Source organism: Dendrobium catenatum, unplaced genomic scaffold, assembly GCF_001605985.2.
Source record: "Dendrobium catenatum unplaced genomic scaffold, ASM160598v2 fragScaff_scaffold_853, whole genome shotgun sequence".
Taxonomy (NCBI): Eukaryota; Viridiplantae; Streptophyta; class Magnoliopsida; order Asparagales; family Orchidaceae; genus Dendrobium; species Dendrobium catenatum.
Window position 1 is genome coordinate 546,218 of NW_021319315.1, and position 27,216 is coordinate 573,433.

General features: G+C 32.3%; 1 protein-coding gene across 1 annotated transcript; it reads left to right on the forward strand.

Annotated features, from left to right (window-relative positions):
* Positions 1 to 2,835: 2,835 nt before the first annotated feature.
* Positions 2,836 to 25,808, forward strand: LOC110106108. The gene is made up of 2 exons (XM_020835870.2): positions 2,836 to 3,148; positions 25,358 to 25,808. Exons 1-2 carry the CDS (start codon positions 3,026 to 3,028, stop codon positions 25,475 to 25,477), a joined length of 243 nt encoding a protein of 80 aa, XP_020691529.1. The 5' UTR covers positions 2,836 to 3,025; the 3' UTR covers positions 25,478 to 25,808.
* Positions 25,809 to 27,216: the final 1,408 nt, after the last annotated feature.

A 27,216-nucleotide genomic window follows, 5' to 3' on the forward strand; every position in this document is an offset into this window, starting at 1 on the left:
AATTGAGGGATTAAAAACCTGACATCAATATAAAACATATGATATTCACAAAATTTTTGCCAAAAAGGTCAAAATTAATGTGTTGGGTTCAAATTTGTCTGTCGATGATGCACGATCTTATCAGCAGATAAACTCTATGAGTGGTGACTTTGAACCTGAATGAGAATATAGAGAAAGTGGTTTACTAGAGAAAATATGTGGGGAAATACTCAAAGGTTCAGAATCTCGCTCAATCTAAAAGATATAGAGGATGTTCAAAAAGATGTAAAAAAATATCCAAAATGCTCATTTCACCCATTTTTTATAGGGATTCAAGGGTTATAGGAAATTTTACATACAAAAAATGTAAAAAATATAGCGACTTAAAATAACTCTCACTACAGATAGCTTCGACATGTGTCTCATAATAAATTGTTGGAGGGGGTGGCAGTAAGCAGCCTTTGATAGTTCATTTTTGGGGCAAGTTCAATAATGCCAAGTAGGTTTAGGTAAGTACCCTTGGGCAGGTTAATCGACAAATGTTAAGATGAGGAAACCTATGACTTGTGGCTGATTGAGGTTGTCAATGACTTGTATTTAAGGCCTCAAATCACCTTTGAAGAGAAAAGCGAGTGAGATGTCCCTAGCAAAAAAGGATAGGTCAAGATCGAATCTGGGCGGTACGATGTTTTAAGGGGCCGATGAATAGGCTTTTTTTTGTAGTTCTAAATGAATGAGTGGGGATGCTTGCCCTGAGAGTAAGTGAATGATCGCGACAACTATCTTTTCATGCAACAGGCTACAAGTTGCTTGTTAGAAGAAGATATAGAATTGCTTCCCCATGCAGGACGATTCCCCTTGGTAGTCCAAGGTGAGTTTTCATATGGGTTCTATTGAATATGAGTTCCTTCATCGCAACCCGTCGACTATCTATTACGCACCTGTGAACACATATGCAAATATATAATATGCATTAAAATTATGTATTTATCATGTTATTTAACATTTTATTTGACCATAATTTATACTATATAAAATAATCATCACTTAAACCCAAATAAATACTCCTAAAAGACCATAATAAGCTACTCATAATAATCATACTTCAAACAAGGAAGGTTTTCAAGAGAAATCCTGCTAAAGTTCATAATATCAGTTTCTAGAATAAAAAATTATTAGAGTTTTTTTTTTTATTGCAAGTGTTTATGATACATATGTACTTTTAGATGCACTATAAATGAAATATATTTGAAAATTTTAATGTCTTAAGATTGTTTAATTGACTAGAAAATAAATTCACATAATTATTTTTTATGTTTTTGTTTCTAATAACTTAGATTAATTCTGGGGTAGTTGTTGCTGGGTTATCATACGTGTGAAGACAATTACATAGGGTCATTTGTACCGATTAGAGTGTAATGCATTTGTTTGTTGTATACATCATGAATGAAGGTAAAAAAAAAAAGTTCAATTTAGAGATATTTATTTTTTATTATAATAATTTTTGAAATGATGATCTTTAAAATATAAAATGTGATTCGAATTTATGTTCTTTAATAAACTATGTTATCAAATAAGCCTTATTTAATAAGCGTGCCACATATCTTTTCATCTTAAATAAAATCGTAAATTTAAAAGTATTTAAAATACATACAATTTTTAGTTTTAACCTTTAAATTGGCTTCCACTATGAGTGTTAAATTGGGTTGACTGATCAGGTTCATGTTCGATTTGAAATTGATCCGACCCGAATGTAATCAACTTGAGCATGACCCGTTTAATAAACTGGTCAAAAACACCAACCTGCATAAATTCTCTAGTAATCCGAATGACTTGAGACCGACCCGTTAACTTATTTTGGTTAAATTTTTTTTATCACTTATTACCTATAAAATTTAGTATATTTGATAAAAAAAATAAAAATATTATATATACCCAAAAATAAAAAAAAAATAGGAAAAATTATATTAAATATGTCATATTTGAGTTAAAAATGAGTTCGTTAGTTAACATGAATCTAACCTGTTTAATAAATTGGTCAGAAAACTTAACTTGAATGTGATCTGTTTATTAAACGGGTCGACCTAAACTCAAAATTTCGGAATTGAATTTGAAGTTAGTTGGAGGGTCTGATAATTTATTGACACTAAACACCAATTGAATACTTGCAAATCTCTTGTGTTACACCAAATCACTTCATATAAAAATAGCCTATAAAAGAAAGAGTAAAAACATCACTATAAAAAATTCCCTTAAAAAAGATCAGGTGTATTAGGTGACTCAATCACATATTTTAAGCAAAAATTGTTTTTGGCTACCTAATAAAACGAAATTAATTTAATTTTGTATGTAATTTTTTTAGTAGCGCATTGCTTTTAAAAGAAAATGAACTTTACTTTAAATTTTTATTTTAAAAATGATGAAAAATAAATTATAAAACATGTTACTCACATAAGAAAAAAAAAATTAAGAGGCCAAATGCACGGATCCATTTTCAATGTATCCCTTTTCGAACCTCCGAATCACCACGAACTTTTATTTGGTCCGGTGAACGTACGTAGAGCTACGTTCGGCCGGCATTAAGATCGCAGGCACAAAATGAGAAATACCGAGCAATACCAACAATAACCAAAAATAACATTATGTGAAGATAAAATACCGAGTTATACTGAGCAATACCGACTAATCCCAAAAAATACCGAGTTTTTTCTAGAAAAATCGATATTTTTTGGAATTAGCAGTATTGCTCGATATTGCTCGTTATAATACCAATACGGAGAAAAACCGAGTAACAATCCAGCTACGTCCGTCACAGGACATAATAAAAGTTCCCGAATCACGCTGCTCTCAGTAACCCTCGACCCTCGGGTGCGCACTGTTGGACGCTCGCTTGGGTTCCAGGGCTACAGCGGCGACCGAGCCCGAAAGTGTTTCTGATCTTGTTTTTCTTTTTTCCTTCCACCCAAGCAGAGCGGCGGCAAGGCGGCAAGGCATCAAGGCGGCCTGGGAATCTGAAATTAAGGGGTAAGGGAGAGTAGCGAGTGCTATGGGATTCATGTTCCGGGTCAGGTTATCGTCCTTCTTCGCTGGCGCCACCGCAGCATCGGTTGCTGGCTTCTATTTCCTCTATAAAGACTATATGTTCTCCCAGCAGGCCATCTTCCAAAAGGTTACCTTTTGTCATTCCCCCTTTTTTTTTCATTAACCCTAGAAGGACTACTCTTCCTTTTCTTCCTTTTTTGTAGGATCATCTCATTTTCTTGTTTCGTTGTATTGTGTTCTCTTGTTGCGATTAGTGGCTATAATATGCTCTAGTTTCGAACTATTTACGAAGGATACTTAGCCGTTTTGTCCTAGTCCTTGTACTTGAAAATAAAAAATGATGCGGATCTTTATGTTAGTTTGTTGTTTCTTTTAGAGGGGAATGGTCTGATCAAGGCGATATTTTTGTTTGAGACAATGCCTTCATCCTATGTGTAATTAAGTCATCAAAAAGTATCACATAGACTTCTCTTTGCATTGATTTTTTTTCTAGTTAAAATTTACATGAACAAGCCTTTACAAACCGGTTACCAGATGTTGAGCATTAAATGATTTTTTACCAACATTTATACATTTATAAAAACAAAGTAGAAATTTGTTCATAGATTAACTTTTTTGTTGAGTGATACTAATGTTTTTTAAAATTAGTTTGACTTCATGTTGTGTAGGTCTACTATGGAAGCTATACATTTGTTGAAAGGTTTGATGGAGAAATATAGAGAGAGTAAGAAGGATCTACATATGATATGATAAGTGCTCTGGAGAGTTTTAGAATAGAAAGAGTTAATAATGCTTATTTTCAAGTCATTAAGGATATGTATACTGAAGTTGTTACTTATGTTCGAACACAAGGTGCTTTGACCTATTATTTTCCTATTTTAGTTGGATTACATCAAAGATCAGCCGATCAGCTTTAAGCTCATATCTTTTGCTTTAGTCATGGATGTTCTTAATAGATATTTGCAAGAGGATGTACCTTAGTGCATGTTTTTTTCCTGATGATATTCTTGTTGTTGTTAAGATTAGAGAGGAAGTTGAAAAAAAAAACTTAAATTATGGAGGTCAATTGTAGAGTCTAAAAGTTTTCATTTGAGTAGATATAAAATTGAATACATAAGAGTTTAATTTTTGTAGTAATAGATCTAGTGGTGGAATTGTGACATTGGGTGATCAAGTTCATTAAAAAGAGTGCATATTTTGGATATTTCAGGTCTATTGTTCAAAACGATGGTGAAATAGATGGAGACATTATTTGTAGAATTCAAGTTGGATGGTTGAAGTGGAGGAATGCATCGGGCCTATTGTATGATAGAAAATTACCCCTCAAACTTAAGGGAAAATTTTATAAGATTTTTGTGAGACTTGCGGTGCTTTATGGCTTAGAATGTTGACCAATAAAAGATACGAATAAAATTAAGTTAAGTGTTGCAAAGATGAAAATGCTCAAGTGGATGAATGGTTTTAAACTTAGGGGCAATTTTGTTGGAGTTAAAGTGAGTGTAAAGTGAATGTAGGGGTTTTGAAAAGTTTGGGGTTTGGTTGGATGAAAAACAAATCTAATGTAAAGTAAAATAAATGCAGTGTATTCCATTCTAGTTCATTTTTGCGTAAACTGTTCTCGCCTAATTTTGAGTGAGAACCATTTACACCACTCCAAAGCTTGCTTCACCACCAGCGCCGCCACTATCTCCACCACCACTCGCCACTATCCTCTGTTGTCACCGCCGCCCGCCGTTGCCGCTACCCACAGCTGCTCGACACTGCTCACCACCAGTCGCCCACCGCCGCCACAACCTCCACCTCTCGCCATCCCATTGCCATCGATGGTCGTCACCGCCGGCCACTAATGTCGGTCACGGGCCGTTGCCAATTACCCCTTACACAACCTTTTTACACTTTATATTGCCTTCACTTTACTACAAAAAAAAGGTAAAGCCATGCATTCTTTTTATACTCATACAAACTACTCCAAAGTATTAATTTTACATCGCATTCCTTTAATATCGCATGCGTTTTAAACTGCATTCCTTTTTCAGGCAACCAAACAGCCCCTTAGAGATAAAATGCGAAACGAGTATATATGTGAAAGGTTGAAGTAGCTCCAGTGGTAGATAAGATTAGAGCAAGTCGCCTTAGATGGTTTGGTCACAAAAAAAGTCGTCCTTCCGATGACCCGGTTAGGAAAGTCGATGTTTTAGATCCGGCCTATATTAAGAAAAGATAGAGGTAGACCTAAAAAGACTTTGTAGAAAGTTTAAGAAATGACCTTTTTTATTTTATTTAAATGAGAATTTGATTTTTAATAGGACACAATGGAGAAAAAAGATTCATGTAGCTGACCCCATGTAGTGGGATAAAAGCTTGATGTTGTTGTTATATTTGACTTTTTGTGGAGGTTGAAACAAATCTCAATCTTTAAGAGGGACATTGCTAGAAGTACAAAAAATGGGTGTCAAAAGATGTTCACGTATCTCTTTTTGTAGAGATTTCCCATATAATTCCTATGAGGAATTTCACATGGGATTACTAGCATATTGGGCATGTTGGAGGGGCTTTGATGTAGGTTCCAGACCGTGTTGGTTGCAAGCCATTTTTGGATTTGTTTATAAACTTAGATGGGAGGCTTGCTGATCAACTATATTAGCTTCATTTTTAAGGTACCATTTGGCTAGCATTGCATGACATGTTAACACTTAACCCTGGTGAGATATGTCGTCGTAAGCTATCTTTATTTTTAATGCTGAATTATCCCTAGTGTTTTGATATCTGCTGGAGTTACCTCCCTGGATGAGGTATAGATATTTTCGTATAGGTGGTTGTTGGTGGGGTTTTTTTTGTTCCTTTTAGCCTTGGGATGTCAACTTTTTTGATCTTCTTTAACTTATGTCTTATTTTACCCTGCTTATTCTTTGGTTAAATGAGTTTTGTTTTAAATATTTATCCCTTATCTTGACTTGGAGGAAATCTTTGGGGGATGACCCTTATTTGATGGAGTTTCCTTTTCAGATTCATGCACTAGACTCAAACTCGGTTCTTCTCTTTCTAATGAAATATTTGTCATTGGGAAGAATTGGCGAAACCTAATAAACATGTATGACTAACCTTGGTTTTAGGGTAACTTGATATCGGGTCAAAAAGTTAGAGGCTTTGCGTTGCTTTTGGTATTATTTGAAAGCACTTTGGGATGATTGATGGCACAAATTTCTTGTTTGTTGTTATTGTTGATGATGATGAGTTGTATGAAAATCAACTTGGAAAAGTATCGGATGGGTTTTTGAAGTGTAGTTGGATGCTGGCTTCCTCTTTGTTGACTTATGAAGTTTGAAATTCAATGAGTTACATAGCTATCTGTTTAAGGAAAAAATTTGAGCTACGGTGGTTCAGATGAGAGCTTGGGAATTGGTGAATAATAATGGGTATAGTTAGGGAAGAAGAAGATCAGAATTATAATCTATAGTTTTAGAAGCCTTAGCATGTTCTTATTCGTTTTCTTATCTTAATTAAGAAAGGTTATAAAATGTTCACTCTTGGAAGGTATCATGCTCCCAATAGAGGCAAGGGGACAACTTGCTCTATAATGCTGAATTTGGTAATTGTGGGGAGTTTTGCTTTACACTAAGGGATGAGGCTCTTTGGCCACACAGGACTTTGGACGTTTCCTTATTAATAGCTCCTCTATCTCATTTGATGGCTCCAGATTAGCAGAAGACTAATATTCGTGCCTACTTATAGGATGTGTCAGATCCTTTAGGTAGAGTTGGTCACAACGCATGTGCGGGAGATTAGCTTGGGTAGAGGACTTGAAGCTGGTGCTTGTTGAAGGGTTGGATGAGCATTATCCATGCTTCTTACAACTATCTTTTGGATGGTTTGCTAATGTGTTGTCCACTGTGTAAGCCACTATTACATTTTAGGCCATGTTCCATGGGATCCATGAACAAATTTTTTATAACACTTGTTGCATGTCATAAGAATAACCAATGGCTGTATTTATGTCATTTTCTTGCTTTCCTCCTGATGATCTCCTAGGACTCAACTTGGCCTGTATGGCTTCATATCTAGATCTTAGTTTTCTGTGCCCCATACTTCTTGGGACTTAATGCTTAGGATATCTAACAATTCGATGCTAAATCCGCCGCTCATTTGCTAAAGAGTAGCTTGAAGCCATTTGATTTGATCTTGAGCGAAACAAGTCTTGTTACAGACTAGCCGACTTGAAATTGATTTGAGTTAGACAGGGCTCATTAGCTTCTATTCAAGCTAGATTTGAGCCAAAACTTGATATGGTCTTGATTGATTTTGGATCTCCTAGAACTAATTCTTAGTCCAACATACACAAGTATTCATGTAATATAAATGCATATAAACAGTAATTCAAAATTTCAAGTCTATTACTTAAGAAAATATGTGTGTATGCATTCATATTAGCAAATGTATTTATTTAGATTTGATTTCAAATTAGCTCCATCAGATTTATGCTTGACTTAATTCAACTTTGATTCTAATTGATCTTTGCTTGTTAGTTGGCTCATTAACTTTAATTATCTATCCAACTTTTTGGTGATGGTTGAATCAAACTCACAACTCTATTCACTCCTCCTATGGAATGAAGTTCATTGGATTGAGCATAGCCTCTAATCACAAGGTTGTATTAGCTTTTATGGCAAAGTTGTTGTTACATAGATATGGGGCGACATCTAGATGATGCTTTATGGATCAAAGAACTTGGGTTCCAATTTTCATCCCACGAACATTCTCTTATTAGTTTTCTGTTTGGCTTGTAATTTTTTTTAGTTGTAATGAGGATGACCTTCTTTAGTAATTTCTTTTTAAATATGTTTTAAGGAGTATTATTTTACAAATGTAAGATGGTTTGACCATGTATTTTCCTATTTTAGCTGCATTACATCAAGGATCAACTTTAAGCCAATATCTTTTTGCTTTAGTCATGGATGTTTTTACTATAAATTTGCAAGAGAATGTGCCATGGTGTATGTTTTTTGATGATGATATTCTTCTTGTTGATAAGACTAGAGATGTAGTTGAAGGTAAACTTGAATTATGGAGGTCAACTTTAGAGTCTTAAAGGTTTTCATTTGAGTAGATCTAAACCTGAATACATGGAGTGTAATTTTAGTAGTAATAGATCTAGTGAGGGGATTGTGACTTTGGGCGATCAAGTCATTAATAAAGGTACATGTTTTAGATATCTCGGGTCTATTGTTCAGAGTGATGGGGAAATAGAGGGGATATTATTAGTAGAATTCAAGTTGGATGGTTGAATTGGAGAAATGGACAGGCATGCTGTGTGATGGAAAAGTACCCCTCAAACTTAAGGAAAAATTCTATAAGATGGTGGAGAGACCTGCGATGCTTTATGGCATAGAATGTTAGCCATTAAAAGAGAAACATAAAATTAAGTGTTGCAGAGATGAGGATGCTCAGGTGGATGTGTGGACTCTTGGAGACAGAATGTGAAACGAGCATATACATGAAAATGTTGGAGTTGCTCTAGTATCATATAAGATTAGAGAGAATATTAGAAATGTCGACATTCCAATGAGCCGGTTAGGAGAATAGATGTATTAGATTTTTCCTATGTTAAGAAAAGTAGAGGTAGACCTAAAAAATTTGGTTATAAAATATTAGAAATGAAAATTTTTTATTAGATTTAAATGAGAATTTGATTCTTTATAGGTGAAAATAAAGAAAAAGGATTCATGTAGCTGACCCCACATAGTGGGATAAAGAATTGATGTTGTTGTTGTTGTTGTTGAGTAGTATTATTTTGCGATTTTTTTCTTTCATTACAGAGGATAATTGCATCGTTGTCTTCTTCATTTTTGCATAGATTAGCTTTTTTATATTTTTTATATCTTATTATTATTTTTATTGTTAACTTTGTCAATTGTAGTGTGACTAATTATTCTACTATTATTATATTGTTATGCATGGTTTTTGTTGATATGTAACTATGTTACTGGTCTAAATTTTTTGATTAAAAATTATGAAACATTGTTTATTTTTTATAGCTCTACCGTAAATTCTTTGTACAAGCTTCTGCTTACACACTAAGCATTCTAAGCATGAATGCCCTTTCAGTAAAACACTTAGCATTTTTTTTAACTATGCTTTGAATTTCGGTATTTCAAAAAGATGAAAAAAATGTCTTCTTGATATTTTGTTTTAAAATTTTATTTTAAAAAATTGGCTGTCTTTTTAAAGAAAGATCAGGCTTTCTCCTAGCATAATTGTAGGTCATAACTCCTTGTCTACGTCCATTTTTCTCTAGTATGGCATGTAGCATGATTCTAATATATATATATATATATATCAATTAAATCATGCTTGGCTCTTTCGTTTTTTTATTGAGAATTGAGATATTTCCCTCATAATTTAGCTATAGATGTAAAGAAATTTAGAATTTACTTTATCAACTTAGTTGCAGAAAATATGAGGTACAAGTAGAAGGTTGCCATAGTTTTAGAAGTTAGGATGCTTCTTTTGGTCCCAAACCTCAAAATTTATATTATACTCTTCCTCAGTTTTCGTAAATAAACTTCATTTTTAATCACGAGATCTTGAATTCCCATGTGATTGAATTGATCCCTCTTGCACTACTATTTACTAGTGGAGTGGTGCTTCCATTCATCTAACGAAAACATTTATCCTTATGGCCTTAAAACTCCTTATGAAGATTGAGCTGAAACATCCAATATTCCCCATGCACAGAACATACATGCGGACCACGCAACTGGACTCACTATCATATGGCTTCATTTTATTATGATTGTCATTACACTCAAAACAACCATGTACATGCAAGTCATGTGCAAATATTAATGATCAGATGACGCATGCAATATACATCGAGCTAAATGCATACAATCCATTATGTCCAATCAAAACTATTATATATTGGTCATTATGCATATCAATTATAACCATATTAACATAGTTCTGATTCTGATAACTGATGGCACTATAATCATTAAAATTTGATATCCATGGACAATTCATTACTAATGTTATTGGTCACAAGTAAAATCTCAACAAATCATTCGAATATAAAATAGAAATCAAAGGAAAGATATATCATTGGAAAAAGCACGAATCTTCTGCAAAAAAAAATCCATATCTCAAAATTTGTGCAGATTTTTCTTCAGCATCGATCATCACGAGCTCATTTGTTGGCCTCAATCTTCCTTCTCAGTGACCAGCACAATATATATAGAATTCTCAGGCTTTTGCAACTAAGCTTATTTATAGATAAATATTCCGACAAATTAGTTAAGGTAAATTATCTGATGTGATACATGCTTGGAGTTACACAAGATTATCAAGAGAATTTAATAGCAGTTTAACCTTTATAAAATTATGCGTCAATTCAAAGTCGATTACAAGAATTCTCGGTATTCCACTTGTTTAGGCAAAGAATTGCGTGAAGATTAACCAAGACACATTCAATCAAGTACAAAGGTGAAGTAATGTAAAGCGCATAACATGAATCCAAAAGTTAATAAAGAGTTGTTCACCTTGAGGATCTACTCTCTTTCCTATGAATCTAGGTTGAGCGGAGAAAGATCTTCCACACTAGAAATGAAGTAACCACTAGGACGGACGAGCAGATGAACGTCGTTGTTGGGAAGGTAGTCGGAGGTGGAGGTGGCACGGGCGAGTGGCCGTTGATGGTCCACTCGTAGTCCGAGAATTGATCGTCGATGATGTCCATGAGAGTGGGGAGGATCCGGTTTAAGTAATCTTCAACGGTGTTGTCAAAACCAAATCCGACGTCGAAGAATGGTGATCGAACGATGTGGATGTCTCTGTAGGCGTCGAGTACGAGTCCGTGGTCAACTTCGGAATCCGCCATACATGATTTGCATGTAGATGAGAGATCACGATTAGAAACCCAAGAGAAAAGAGGTGGTGGCCGGCTTGGAGGATTGGGATGAGAGGGGGCGGCTAGGGTTAGAAAAAAATAGGGATTCTCAATAAATCTGAATTTAATTTCAGACTTAAGTGATTTTGGAGGGAGAGGTTTGAATTTCAATTTCAAAATTAAATGAGGGTATGGGTTAATTTGGCAAGAGAGTAATTTTGCCCATGTATGGGGGCCGGCGGCATAGAGAGAAGAGGGGAGAAGGGTTTGTGGAGAAAACTGAAATCAATTTCAGTTTTAAGTGAAATTGGAGGGAAAGTTTTCTTTAAATCAATTTCATATTTCAAATAAGGGGAGGGGCATTGAATGCATTCAATGGAAATCCCCAGTAAGGGGGCCGGGGGCTTCAAGTAGGAGGAGGAGATTGGGGGAGGAAGGGAGTGGGTTTCCAAATGCGAAATGATGATTATGAAAGACAATTATTAAATCCAATTTGATTTAATTTAAAATTGGATTTAACATAAAGAACTTTACTAATTTGGATTTTCCAATTTGGAAAGAATTTGAAATTTGAAATTTGAATTTCAAGAGGATGGGGAGAAGAAAAGAGGTGTGGTGGGCAGATGGAGGGGGTCGGTGGCAAGGTTGCCGGCTGGTGGCAGGATGGTTGGCGGCGGCTTGGGCTCCAAGGGATGGCGGCAAGGAGGTGGGGGTCGGGTTTTCCAAGCCAATGAGTGTGGTGGTCTTCTCTTGTGGTGAAGGGGGAAGGAGATTGGTGGAGAAGAAGAAGGAGATCTAGAATAAAAAACCTCACACTTCCACTAGAACTCACAAAGAGATCTAATAGATTTCTCCTCAAGAACTCACAAAGAGATCTAGAGAAGTTTTGGAACTCACAAAGAGAATACGATAATTTTCTTTTCATTCATCAATAATCAACCTCATACATAAGGAGATGGTCATATATATAGGTCTCTAAAATGACAAAGAAAACAAAAGACTAAAATGCCCCTTGGGCTACAATAGCGATCAACTACCCATAAGGGCAAAAAACGGAACTGAAATAACATGAATAATACATAAAATGCTAATACAGAAAATGCATCAAAAGTAAATGACTCTCCATCATGGCCATCGATCTCCTGTGTCGTCTCTGATAAACGCGTCGAAATCTCTTGTCGATGTTCCCATCATTATCTCTAAAATATTTTAAAATAGATAAATATAATAATTATCTAGCCAAGCCAAAAATAAGATGATCCTAGCTTAAAATGCAGTTCTTTCTGTACTTTTAGAAGTGTGATTTTTCTCTTTCTTATTAAGTTAGAGAAAAAAAAAATATATAATACTTTACATGAAAGTTATAATTGCTGTGTGCTGGAATGAAATCTTACAAATGGAGAGAGTATGGGAGATTTACTCTTATCGAAACTTAAGATCTCAGACATACATAAAGTAAAGTGGATTGATGTTTTAAGTGCAAAACTCTAGAGAGAAAACCTTGGGACTTGGCTCAGATCGTAAACTTCGTTATAAGTATTTGTTAATTATAAAAGCTCAAACTCTCTTATTAGTCGGAGGGACATTGGTAGGAGGATGCTTTGGTGGCTAAATCTATAGAATTGTGACAATAGGTAGCTGATGAGAACCAGCATGGATGCAATGTCATGCATCAATCAATGTTGATCTTGACAACAATTGGAGTGTTCGATCTTGATATAATGCTAATGATTAATCAAAGGGCATCTATGATTAAAGAATTTGAGAATGGTGGTGTTGTCTGACTTGAAAGAAATTACCAAGGTATGCTCAAAGGTCACAATTTTCGCACCCAAAAATGTTAGCTATGATAGATCTAAGGATGGTGACTGCGACAAGCTTGGAGGAGGTGAATATCATAGGAAAGAAGGTGGATGTTTCTTCGAATCATGGTTTTATCAAACTTGAAGATGTTGTGGTGAGACTGATGTACTTGACCTGAAAAGGTAGTGGCTTAGATAAACAATAATGATTGACTTGTAATTGTGCCATGTATATGATTTGTTAAACAATCCTGCTTGTGCACGGGAGTAAAATTGGTTGAAAAAAAAAGTGTAAGTTAATTAAACACTAAATTCACTGCAAGATCATGTTGTATGATCTTGTTTGTGCTGTACAATATACATCGCAGAAGCGTAATTTTTAAAAATCAGGTTGTCTTAATTAATAGAAAAAAGATATAAAAATTGTTAAAATTAATTGTACTATGCGGCCAAGTTTGGACTATACGATCAACTATATTTAAATTGAACCCACAAGTTATCTATTCTTTTCTTAAATAGATAAATAGATAAATTCAAAATTAAACAGATGATGCTATATGTTTCGTATCATATTGTATGATTATTTATAAGATTTACGGATTTAATATCCAAGAATCCAAGACTAATTAAAAATCAAACCAGTAAAATTTTTAATTGTACGATCCATATTGTATATCTCTAACAAATAGAAAGTAGACGTAGGTTACCTTGTGCACCTTGTGGATGTAGCCCAAGAGGTTAGATTTTGTAGAGTTTTTTAGGAGAAGAGTGATATAAGAGTTTCTCCATTATCCTGCAAAGGAAAGTAGTTTCTTCACCTTGCTAGGAGTAGAAGGAGAGTACTTCTTGAAATCCCAAGGAGATGATTTGAGAAGTAGACGTAGGTTAAGTTAGTCGAACCATTATAAATTGGTTTTCCTGTTCTTTTATTTTTATTTATATTTTTCTTGCATTTTATTGGTATATGTGAGTAGTGATATCATTGTTGGAATCCATATTAAAAAAAAAAACTGTTGATAGTTTGTCTTTCTTTTAATCTTGTTAAAAAAAGAAAAAAGAAAAAAGAAAAAAAAGATTTTTATTATCTTTGATTTATTATTTTGGTTATTCCTTCTAAAAATTACTTTTATATGCAATTATTTCTAAGAAAAGTAATCTTGTTTTTATTATTTTGTAAACAAGGAGAAACTGATGTATTTTTTAGAAGGCTTCCACATAATTACAATTTTTTTTAAGAGACGCACCAATTCACCATTTCTCTTGAGTTTTCCAAATACTTTCAGGATAGCTCTAGGAGGCAGTGACAAGTTTGAATGTGGTGTAAATTATGACCGTAATGTGGCAACTATAGTTGGCCTAAGTGACAAACTTAAAGTGATAGACTTTGTTGGCAATTAAATATCACTTTGTTGGCAATTAAATTGCAAACATCGGTTGTGGCATACCTTCTAATGTTAATTGTGGTAGATTTTTTGGTTGCATTTGTCTGTGGATGCTACAGAAGGCTATAGATGACAACTCTAAGTGGCTTCAAGATGAATTTGATTATCTTTAGGAGGGAAACAACATGAGGATGATGATACATAAAGAGAGAGCTATTTATGAAGGTTCCTAATTAAGAGGAAGTTGTTTAGGAAGGTTCTTAATGAAAGGGAGATCTTGTGCATCTTGTGAATGTAGCCCAAGAGGTTAGGTTTTGAAGACTTTTTTATGAGAAGAGTGATATAAGAGTTTCTCCATTATCCTGTGAAGTAAAGTAGTTTCTTTGCTTTGCTAAGAGCAAAAGGAGAGTACTCCTTGAAATCCCAAGGAGAGGATTTGAGAAGTAGACGTAGATTAAGTTTGTTGAAACGTTATAAATTGGTTTGCCTGTTCGTTTATTTTTATTTACATATTTTTTGCATTTTATTGGTATATGTTGAATAGTGATGTCATTGTTGGAATCCATACTAAAAAAAAACTGGTGAATGTTTGTCTTTCTTTTAATCTTGTTAAAAAAATAAAATAAAAATTAATTATTAATTATTTATTATTTTGGTGATTTATTTTAAAAATTACTTTTATATGCAATTATTTCTAAGAAAAGTAATCTTATTATCATTATTCTTTTAAAAGGTTTCCACATAATTACAATTTTTTTTAGAGACTCACCAATTCACCTTCTCTCTTGAGTGTGCTGGATTCTTCCAAGATAGCTCCAGGAGGCAATGAAAAGTCTGAATGTGGTTTAAATTATGACTGTAATGTGGCAACTATAGTTGGCCAAAGTGACAAACGTAAAATGATAACTATGTTGGCAATTAAGTTGCGAACATCAGTTGTGACATTATTTCTAGTGGCAATGATGGTATATTTTTTGGTTGCATTTGTCAGTGGATGCTACAGGCAGCTATAGATGACAACTCTAAGTGGCTTCAAGATGAATTTGATTATCTTGAGGAGGGAAACAACATGAGGATGATGATACATCAAGGAGCTGTTTAGAAAGATTCTTAATCAAGGATTAGCTATTTAGGAAGGTTTCTAATTAAGAGGGAATTACTTAGAAAGGTTCTTAATCAAGGGAATGTTGTTTAGGAATGTTCCTAATCAAGAGGGAGTTGTTTAGGAAAGTTTCTTAATTGCATTTATGCTTTTTAGGAAGGATTTAATTGTTTAGGAAGATTTTCTAATTGTATTTATGCTGTTTAGGATGGGTTTGATTGTTTAGGAAGGTTTTCGAATTGTGTTTATGCTATTTAAGAAAGTTTTAATTGTGTGTATTATGTGTTAGGGCTATTTAAGGGGGAGTTTGGTCTAGGGTTTTTAGCTTGTGTTTTGCTGAAGTTTATTCTAGGGTTTGTTGTGAGTTTCTTAGTAGCGTCTAGGGTTTGTGGGAGAGCCAATCTACCTCTTGAATAGTAGATCAATTGTATTTTGCATTGTTGTTGATGGAGAAATCAGAAAACAGCCATTATCTTTGTATTCATACACCTTTCCTTTCTTTTATTTGTTGTTTTTACTTCCAAGACGCATCAGATGATGGCCCTATTTAGCATTAACAAGAGTAATGTTGCATTTTCAATGATAAAAATGAGTGAGAAATGTGTTTGTAGTTGCAACATATCATCAAATGAACAATTCAAGGCCTTTGTAATGTGTGGCAACATGTCATAAACATGTGATGCCAAGCATCAAAATGTTGACGTCAAGTACCAACATGATGACTTCAACAAAGGTCCAAACTTTTTCTTGATCTACCAAATTCTTGTTCCAAATATATTAAATTTTAGGGCTATTATTAACTTTTAAATGTCTAGTTTAGTCATATCTAGTTCACACTTTAGGCATATCTTTATTAAATGTAGATTGCAACCTTCTCATTATACAGAATTGTGCAAACTTGGATTACTTGGGGCTGGGTTGTCTATGATTATCAACATGTCTCTTGCCAGCAATGCAAAAGTATTGCTATTGGTGATATGTCTTTAGTCAACAATCCCAAAGTACTAGGTTGTTGTTTGTTTTCCTTATTCATATCTGACAGAAAGCGGTCCATTGTTTTTGAAACTTTTTGACAAGTAATTTGCATAAAATTTTTAAAATTGTCAAGGAAATAGTTTGTTTGTTTGTTTTCAAGACTGAAAACTTTTTCTCGTTACTTTACCTTAGTCACTAGTTCTCCACTTAATCTCTTCCTTAACAACAATTCAGAAATTGTAACCAACTTATTGAGCAAGATTTCATTTATCTTAAAATTTATTTAGGTCTTCTATATTAGGTCTCTGCCTTTTTTTTCCTTTCATAAAATTCGGGCTCTACTTTCATTTAAAGCAGACTAAGATTTCAAGAAATGATTTATTTACTGATTTAAAATTTATTGCATTTCCTTCCCTGAAGATGGGATCAACGAGCAATGAATGACATGCTATTTTAGGTAAATTGTTTAGTAGACCATGGAACACAGGAAAAACTGAAACACAACCAATATCCAAAAGTGGAAGTTTAAATTTGTAAACAATTCACTTTGATAGATGTGGAGGTAAATCGATTAAAGGATATTTGAAAATTGAATTGTTTAGTATGTTTAAGTTAAAGTTGAAGGGTGTCAAACACTCGGATGGAGAAATTTTCAGTGAATCTAAAGTTGTATATAGTTTAAATTTTTTGTGCGCAATGAATACATTACCAGGAAATCAAGTATTATTTCTCTCATCACATTTTTATCACCGGCATGAATAAAAAAAAGGAATGAGAAAGCATTTTATTACTTTCGAAAGTGAACCATTAAACATAAATAATTTTTTTACTTGAAAGTTATATTTTTACAAGGATTTTAATTCTGGAGAAAATTTTGGCACCCAATTTAGAATTATAATTAATTAATTATGGGTGTGGATCTTATGAGTATGAATAATCAGTCAAAAGAAACACTTGGCCTAGGATAGCATGAAAGATGAGAAGTTGCTTTTCTTTCAAACTATATTGCTAAGACCTTAGTTTGGTTAAATTTGATGTCATATAAGATGGTTAGTATAAAAGTCTTAGGAGAGTCTTAAAATAGATCATACATTAGTAAGGGTACTTGTTGGTGGAGCAAGGAGGTACAAATGCTGTTGAGGAATAGAAATGTTCTTTCAAAGAGTGACTAAATATGATTTATGCACAATTATGCAAAGAGGCAGTTGTAATTGTTGAAAATGTATTGATGCTATAAATCCCCTACTTCGACTGGTTTATATTATAAGAAAGGTACTTGATGGAGTAAGGAGGTATATAAGCTATTGAAAAAAAAAATCTCAAATCAGTGAACTATTATTATTGAAAAAGGATCGAGGGAAGGTATATTTGCATAGTTATTAGGAAAAATTATAGAATGCGAGAACAAGTAATCAAAGGTGTAGGCTTAGGATGCGGGTTGGTACCAATTGTGATAGGAATGAGGAATTGATAATAAAAGGGTTGACTTATTTTTTCTTGGTTGGAGACTTGATATTCCACACAATTGTTCTACTTATCATCTTTGAATGACTTGTCTTATGATCTTGATAATTTTATCCATAGGTTGTGATAATATTAAGACTTATAATAATTATATAAAGCTAGAAGTATTACAAAGAGATAGTGAGCTAAGAAAATTTGCAAATTTTGAATATTTTTGTAGTAGGATAAGTGATAAGAAATGAGAAAAAGAGATGTAAAATAGCTAAGGTAAGAGATATAAGATTTAAAAAATTTTCTGATCAAGTTAGATACCTAAAAACAATGATAAAATCTTAGCTTAAGATGAAGACATGAATGAAAGATGAAAGGGCTACTTTGATTAATTATTAAATCAAAATTTAAAGAAGAAATTGAAGTGCATAATGAACAAAATAACAAGGTATACTATGAATTGTTCAAAAACAGTTGACTGGAGTTACATAGAAGAAGATGTGTAAATGTAAAACTTTTGGAGAAGATGAGAAACATATTGAGATTGGTGAGCTATCAGTGATATTCTAACAATTTTGTTAACCTGTTTTTTCAATGGAATTCTTAAGATTAAGGGGATGCCAAGTGATTGGAGAAAGTTTGTGGTATCGATTTTAAGAACAAAAGGATTTTTAGAATTATGGTAATTATTTAGGAATCAAACCTATATACAAAAATATTATTGTTGGAGAGTGATGAAACATAAGCTTAAAATACTTGTGTCGATATTAGGGAATCAATATAATTTGATTCTTGAAGTTCCACTCTGAAATAGATATATTTTTTTTTGTATTTTGTACCGGGCTTGGGACCTAATAACAACAGTTTTTTTTTTTTGGGATTAGATTTAACTGAGAATTTGATTCTTAGCATTTTTTGGGATTAGATTTAACTGAGAATTTGATTCTTAGCAGGACAAAATGGAGAAAAATATTCATATAGCTGACCCCATGTAGTGAGATAAAGGCTTGATGTTGTTGTTGTTGTTTGTATTGATCTTGAGATAATTTATGATTGAGGAACATGAGTATCAATTTTATGCGCTTCAAGAAAATGGTCCTTTCGAAGGCCATCTTAATTTGAATAAGTGAAAAGTTAATTAGAGCAATCAAGAAAAATTGAGAGATTAAAAGGCTCATGATTAATTGACCAAAGAATAAGCATATGATTTATAATTTTTGTGGTGTGATATTACCATTATTAGTTAATATTACTAGATGACAAAATGATACCTAAGTGATGTAGGTTTTAGTATAATGAAGCTATTATATATATTAATGTGGATATAGATGTTAATATAACTTCTAAAGTTAATTCAAAATAGTTGAAATTGAGAAGTGCCTTAGGTTTTTATGGAATTTACTTTATGGATCCACAAATGTAGTTTTTTATAAAATTACAATTAGATTGATCATGTCGTACTTTTTCTATAGAAAAGAAAAAGTGGCTAGGGAAGTTTGATTTTTTTTACTCAAATGAGTATATGTGTAGATAAAATTTAGAAGCTAAATGCAAAATAACTAATTACAATAACTCAAAAAGTTACAATTTAGTTTTAGTTGTTGTCCACCCCCTTAATAAGCCCGTCGATTGATGCTAAGGGAGCATTCGGAGGCCTCCTTTTCTTCTTTCTTATTCATGGATCCATGGAATAGCTGATTCATTGCTTTTACAATTTTTCTTTTCTAGCAATCTTGTCAGTTTTGATAGGCCTATTCCCTTTCAATATTCTTCCTCAAATTGGATGATATAGATCTATCATTTTATGTTTACTTAAAATATTTTTAAATTGAGGTTTGCAAAACCCTTTAATGAATATGTTGGCAAATTGATTTCTTGTTGGGATATATGGAGCACAAATTAACACATTTTTTTAGTTCTCTTTTATGAAATGTCTATTCACTTTCACATATTTGGTTCTATCATATTGTATTGGATTATGAGCAATATTAATGGTAAATTTGTTGCTATTATATAACTTCATAGGTTCCTCCGAACTGATTTTTAAATCTCTTAAACAATTTTAATCTATAAGAGTTCACAATAACTCTGAATTTAGAATCGACTCTCAATCTTGGGACAACCAGTTGTTTCTTGCTCCTTGATATTATTAGTTTTTCTCCAAGGAGTATAAATCACCCTAAAATGGATCTTCTATCAACTGCGGATCCCACTGTCAGCATCATCATAACCTTCAATTTGTAGAGTTTCATGGTTTTTGTAGATAATTTTTTTTTTAGATTTGAATTAAGTACTTAAGAAATTTGTAAGCAACTTGAATGTGAGATTCTTTTGGTTTGTTCATAAGTTAATTTATGAGACTTACTTTAAAGACAATGCTAAGATGTGTTTGAGATAGATTAATTTCCCAACAAATCTTTGATATTGTCTAATGTCCATTTCTATTCTTTTTTCATTTATGTCCAATTTTTGGCTTACTTTAGTTGAAGTTTCATAAAGCTTACAATTAGTTATTATTATTTCCCTCAATAGATCAGTAACATATTTTTATGGAGAGATAAAAAGTTCTTGTTCTACTTGAGCAATCTCTATATCCAGAATGAATTTAAGATTGTCCAATTATTTGATTTCAAAAATTTCAGCAAGTTTTTATGCATGTGATTTTTTTAGTCATTGCCATCACATGTAACAATTATATTATGAATACGTATACTTGAATTAAAAATTATTATCAGTGGAGTATTTTATGAAGAGTTTGTTTACCTATACATGGCTTTTATAAATCTATAAAATATTAAATCATACTATTGGGATTGTTAAAGACCATATAATGCTTTTTTTTTAATATGCTTTCCTCATATTTTCTGCATAAGAACTGTTGAACCCAAGTGGAGGATCCATAAAGACTTTTTCAATATCCCTATGTAAGAAAATATTCTTCACATCATATTATTGTATAGATCATTAAGGTCAGCAACCAGAGAAATTAAGATGCGAATTGCATTCATTTTGGTGATAGTAGCAAAGATTACTTGATAGTCAATTTCATTATATCATTTGGCTACTAACTTTGCTTTGTATCGTTCCAAACTTCCATTTGCCTTATCTTTTAACGAAAATGTCCATTTGCATCCTATAATTTTTTTGGTTTTTTTTGTAGCTTATGATTTTTCAAGTATTATTTTTTAAAGAAATTTATATATTTTCTTATGATGCCCTTTCAATTTTTATTATCTATTCCCTCAAATAAGGTTTATTAAATTTTAATGGAGTTGGAGTTGATATTTATAAGAAAGACTTTTATGTCTAGAAGAAAAATTTCGAAGTATATTTATAGGCTAAAGAGGAGAATGTGTGGTACTGTGTTGATCATTAGTACTTGATGACAATTTTGAAGTCCTAAGCTTGCTGGAGATTTTGGTTGGGTTTTTTCCTCCTTGCATAAGCTTGAGGAGGTTATGAAAATTTGCTTAGTTGGGATGTCAAGAGAGAAGATAGAAGTTTCATCAAATTTATCTTCAAGATGATTTTCTTCCCTTGAAGATAGGTTGGACTTGTCAATAAATGTGATATCTTTTGATGTGAAGATTTTTTTTTATTATCGGATGATAACATTTATAAATTTTTTGAGTTGAGGATATCCTAAAAGAACACACTTGAGTGCTCTATGATCAAGCATATCTCGATCTTTGTGTCTGTGAGTATAAGCATCGAAGTAAAATTTTAGAGGAAGCTTTGAGAAAAAAATTGTTTGTGGAAAATAATTCAATAAGATAGATTATAGGACTTTGGAAACTATTCACTCGTGAAAGTATTCTATTGATGAAATATGTGGAGGCTAGAAAACCTCTCAAATTTTTTTTGTGATTGATGCCTTTTGAATCTAAAAGCCTTGTTTGAGGGAGCTATTTGAGGTATTTAAAACACAAGAGTTATAATTGGTATCATTTTAAACTAGAGAAAATGCTCCACATAGCTTTTATAGGGAATTGAGAAAATTTTTTAGCTTGTCAATTTTTTGTTTGTTAAGCCCTTTTGATTTCACAAGATGAGCCTGTTATTTTAATTGGCCTTCTTTGTCTCCACCATAACCTAGGTCTTTTCGTTGAGTTTCCAATATTTCTTTTTGATGTGCCCCTTTCTCTTGTAGTAATTGCACCACAGGTTATTTTTGGAAAAAAAAAATCCTTCTGTATGAGAAGAGTCAGTGACCTTTTCTTGACGGTTTTCTGGTTATTATAGTAAATGTTTCAGTAATTGGGTTGCCAAGCATCTTCATTCTTCTTCCTTCAATTTGTATGAATGAGAATAATTCATTTATGGATGATAGATAGGTTCTCTCTGTTTGTAATTCTGTACATTAACTTGATTGAATTCATTATTGAGTCTTGCAAGAAACTCAAACATCTTTTCTCTTTCTATAAATCATTTGAAGATCACGACATCATTGCTACACTCATCTTGAGATCTTGATAGTAATCTAGTTCTATCCAAAACACCTTCATTTTATTAAAATATTCAATGATAAGGAGGTACATTGCTTGGTTGTTAAGATATTTCTTTTGTCTTATAAATGAGAGCAGAGCAGCATCTTTACTTTGGGGTAAGTCTTTCTAACATCTTCCCAAATATCTTTTGGAGTTTTAGTAACATCTATGATTCACTAATTTTAGGCACCATGATATTCCATAACCATGACATAATCATATCCAAAAGTGCAAATTTTGGGTCATTCATCTCCCAAGAAGAATCCACTGGATGATGAAATTTTTTCTTCCTTTTGTAAAAGTCTTCACAATCTGACACCATTTCAGATAATTTCTTTAATTCACGTGATATGAGGTTTTCAATGTTTAGAGTTAGTTTGATTTTTATTATTCATGATGGTTGCATTTTAGAGAAGTTAAAGAAACTAGACATGATGCAGAGAAGAATGAAATAGAGGAAGAATAAGGGTAATATTGAGTACCCTGATCTTGCTTTGATGCGATGTACAAAAGAAGAATGGATAGGAAAGCTTGATTTGTTTATTGTACTAATAAGTATTTATATACGAAACTATCTGGAGAATAAATGTAAAAAACTAATTACAATAACTAAGAAATTATAATTTATATCTAACTACTATCTACCCCTTGATTGATGGCAAGGGAGAAAATTGAGGCCTCCTTTTCTTTCTTGCACATGGATTCGTGGGAGAGGTATTTTCTTGTTTGGACAATGGATTCGTGGCCTCCTTTTTCATTTCAAGCAGTCGAGCTAGTCTTACTAAGCATGTATGCCTTTCTATAGATTCAATTTTTGGCCGCCAAAAAAAAAAAGAAAAAAACTATAGTCAAGTTTCATGTATTGTGTGATAAAAGTAGAAGGATAGCATGAGGATTGATGTGCTTCACCTTTATTCTAAAAAATAGGAATCAACACATTCATTCTCCACTCATCTGACATCTTTTTAGTCTTTAAATTAGTATTAAAAAGTTTAGTAAGCCAAAAAATTCTTTCATCTCTTAAGCATTTCCACACCTCTATTGGAATGTCATGAAGTCCAACAACCTTTTCACACTTTATTTTCTTTAAAGCTTCTCTAACTTTGGTTTTACGAATATGCCGATAAAAATAAGAATATTTATTTTCATTTATGGTGCTAAGGTCGCTAAATTCAATCATATTCTCATAATCTTCATTAAAAAGTTTAGCAAAATATATCATCCACATTTGTTGAATATCATCTTCTACAAAAGTATTTTTTTTTTTCTTCATCCTTAATACACTTCACTTGAACTAAATCCTTACTACTCCTATCTCTTGGTTTGACTAACTTATACATATATCTTTATCCATCTTTAGTATATAATCTATTATATAAATTATTAAAAGCTAAGATTATTGCATCGTGTATTGCTTTCTTAGACTCCTTATGTGTCTATTTATATCTTTCATAATTATTAAAATTTTACATATAAACTAATTTTTATAACAAATTTTCCTATTTTTTTAATCTTTTCTTGCACGTTTGGATTTCACCACCAACTATTTTTATTATTAGAAACTTTTCTCTTTGATACGCTAAACATATCTTTTGCAATATTTTAAGATTTACTAGCCACTTTTTCCCACATAATATTAGCATCATCATGCACTGATAAAATCTTAAGATCTAAAATCTTACTCTCAAAAATATTTTTGTTAATATTCTTTAAATGCCTCCATCTAATCTTAGAATTTTGATTTACTTTATTTTTTATTTTATGCCTCTTCATCTTAAAGCCCAAAACTAATAAGTGATATTGGGTACTAAACTTTAATTTGGAATAACTTTACAATCTTTGCAATTTAAAAGATCTAATTTTTTTGTAAGAAAATAATCAATTTGAGATTTACTATATCCATTTTTATACGTGATGAAATGTTCATCTCTTTTCTTAAATAATGTATTAACAATTAAAAAAAATCATAAGTTAAAGAAAAAACTAATATGGTCTTACCACATTTATTAGTTGTTCCAAATCCATGGCCACCATGAATGATTTTAAAATCATCAATCTATCTACCAACTTGTCCATTTAAATCTCCTCCATTAAAAACTTTCTTCAAGAGGTATTTTTTGTATTAATTCTTCTAAGTCATTTCAACAAATATCCAAACCAAATTGAGGAGCATAAACACTTCTAATAGTAATAATCTTAGCATCAACAACATTCTTTAAAGGTATAATTCTATCTCCAATTCTATTAATTTTAATATCATTATTCTTCAAACTTTTATCTATAATTATATCTTCATTTCTAGTACGATTTTTATTCGAATACCATAGTTTAAATCCTAAATTATCAATCTCCTTAGCCTTCTTTCTAACCCATTTAGTTTCCTGAATACAATGAATATTTATCTTCCTATAAATTATAATATCTATTAATTCGATTAATTTTTCTGTAAGGGAACCTATATTCCAAGTTCTTATCCTAATTTTAATTTCATAGACTAGCTTCTTTTTAGTTTCAGGTAAGGGAACCTATGTTGCATGAATCAGGTTGCTATAAGTATTATAAAATATTCTCTTCACAGTAATATGATTAAACAAATTGAGTTAGACTGACATTTTATCAAAATAAAATTTAAAATGGACTAGTCCTATTAAATTATATTTCAATAAACTTTCAAATTGCAGATATCCTCACGAAGGCTGAGCTATAATGAGTTTTAATAGACTAATCAACTAACTAGGTATGATCAGCATATACATACAATGCTGAAAAACACTTGAATCTGGGCCCAAAATCTTTTCTTCTATAGAAAATTTGTGGATATCATCTTTCTATCTACATCAATTCAACATTATATGGACAACTTTTCGTCTATAATAATTTAATAATCTGCGGGCAACATTTCATTTCTATTGTATAGTTAATTCTTAATTTGAAATTAAAATGCTTTTATAGGTTTGTTGGAAGTTATTTTTTATCCTCTCTTCTCATTCTTATTTTCAAGAGATCATTAAATTATAAATCTATCCCTAAGATAAGACACCATCAATGTCGTACCTTGAATATAATTCATTATGGGGGTTTCATATTAAGATTTCCTGTCTTAGTAGAAATGTTTACTTAGATGTACGAAATGCTGTAATGATCTTTCAGTTTATCATGATTCATAAATGATCTGCTTGATTGGGTTTTCACCTGTAATAGCCAAGGAAATTTTCAGGCTGAGATTACTTAACTTGCTTGTTTTTATACAGGTTAAAGGCGCCTATGATTCTCTTGATGAACGCATTGATGTTCTGAACCAGCGTATCATAGAACTAGAGAAATTGAAAACGGCTGAGTCGCCTATACCTGTTGAGACTTCGAGTGAGTAGAATCTCATTAGTTTCCGGATAAAGTGTTTATTTTGCTCCTCTCTTTTTTTCTTGTTCTAGCGCTAATCTTGTTTACCTCAAGATGTTCATAACTGGAGGAAATGTTTTGTATTATGTGCAATACCAGAGAAATTCTTGTGTTTGGTCATTTCATACGTAGCAGAAATGTTCAGCTTTCTGCTGGCCTTCTGATTTAAGGATCTTGGGGCCGTATGCCGGCAAAAGAAGAGTCAATTCTGATTATTTAAACGAATTTTCTTGGCATAAAATTTACATAGTCGCATTGTATCAGTAAATGTTTTAATAAATTAATACTGCCACATTTTACAAAGTTGATGTCTTAGTGTATTTGTTAAGTATGATAACAAGCTGCATTGATATTTCATGATTTACACATAAAGTAGGTAGACAAGATGTTTGACGCTTCCTAGTATTTGGCTGGGACTTCTTGCGGTTTACCAGTTAGGAGCTTATCCATGAGAAGATCGACAAGGCCATCTTGGTATTTATCGTTTTATTTTCTTGTTGGAGTTGTGCTATGCTAAAGTAGATGGGTATTCAAATTGGTGTCATATGAAGTTGCTGGCATGCTTTTTTTTTTTTTTTTTTAAGATTTTTTAGTAAATTAAATTCAAATTCACACGCACATCATATATACAAGCTTCGGACTCAAAATTTTTTGGTGGCCTAAACTCCCAACGAACACAGATCACTGTAGGCTGTATACTGACATGTTAGTTGATATGTTGTTTTTTCCAATTTAATTAATTAATGTAAGATATTTTTTGTTTTACATATTATTTTTTTGTTTTTTTTTCAGTAATTTTTAACAACAACAACAAAAACAATATCAAGCCTTTATCCCACTACGTGGGGTCGGCTACATGAATTCTTTTCCTTCATTGTGTCCTATTAAAAGTCAAATTCTCGTTTAAATCTAATAAAGAAATGTCATTCCTAATATTTTCTAATCAAATCTTTTTAGGTCTGCCTCTACCTTTCTTAACATAAGTCAAATCTAATACCTCTACTCTCCTAATCGGGTCATCAGAAGGCCGTCGTTTTATGTGACCAAACCATCTAAGGCGACTCTCTCTAATCTTATCTTCTACTGGAGCTACTCCAACCTTATCACGTATATGCTCATTTCATATCCTATCTCTAAGGGTAAAGTCACTCATCCACATAAGCATCCTCATCTCTGCCACACTCATCCTCATCTCTGCCACCTGAGCATCCTCATCTCTGACAGACTGCCACACTAATTTTTAACAGCTAAAAAAATTAATTTGGCTTATTACTTTTATGCCTATAACTCTTTACTATAAATTTTAGCAGCTTTATTTCCATTATGTAAAATATTAATCAATATGTACAATGTGTGTTTTCGTAGATTGATGCTTTATAGCAACGAAGGGAATTTGTTAGTTGAAGAGATGTAATATTGGCTGGTTTGTTAGCCGCGTTGTAGCTAGTCTTTTTTTTGTGTTTATAATTTTATTCTAATTATTGAATGAGATGATTTTATTGCAGTATATTAGTTTAGGATTGACTATAGATAATTTTCCCAGTATAGAAGATGAGCTGATAGATTTTTTCTTAAAATCAAAGGTCTGTGTTATTATTTTGGATTGAGTCTAAGATTGCTTAACTGATAACATCGATGGATAGAGAGTGACGATTTCTAAATAAAAGTTATTTGTTTAAAGAGTAATTGATGTGGCAAAATGGGAACACAT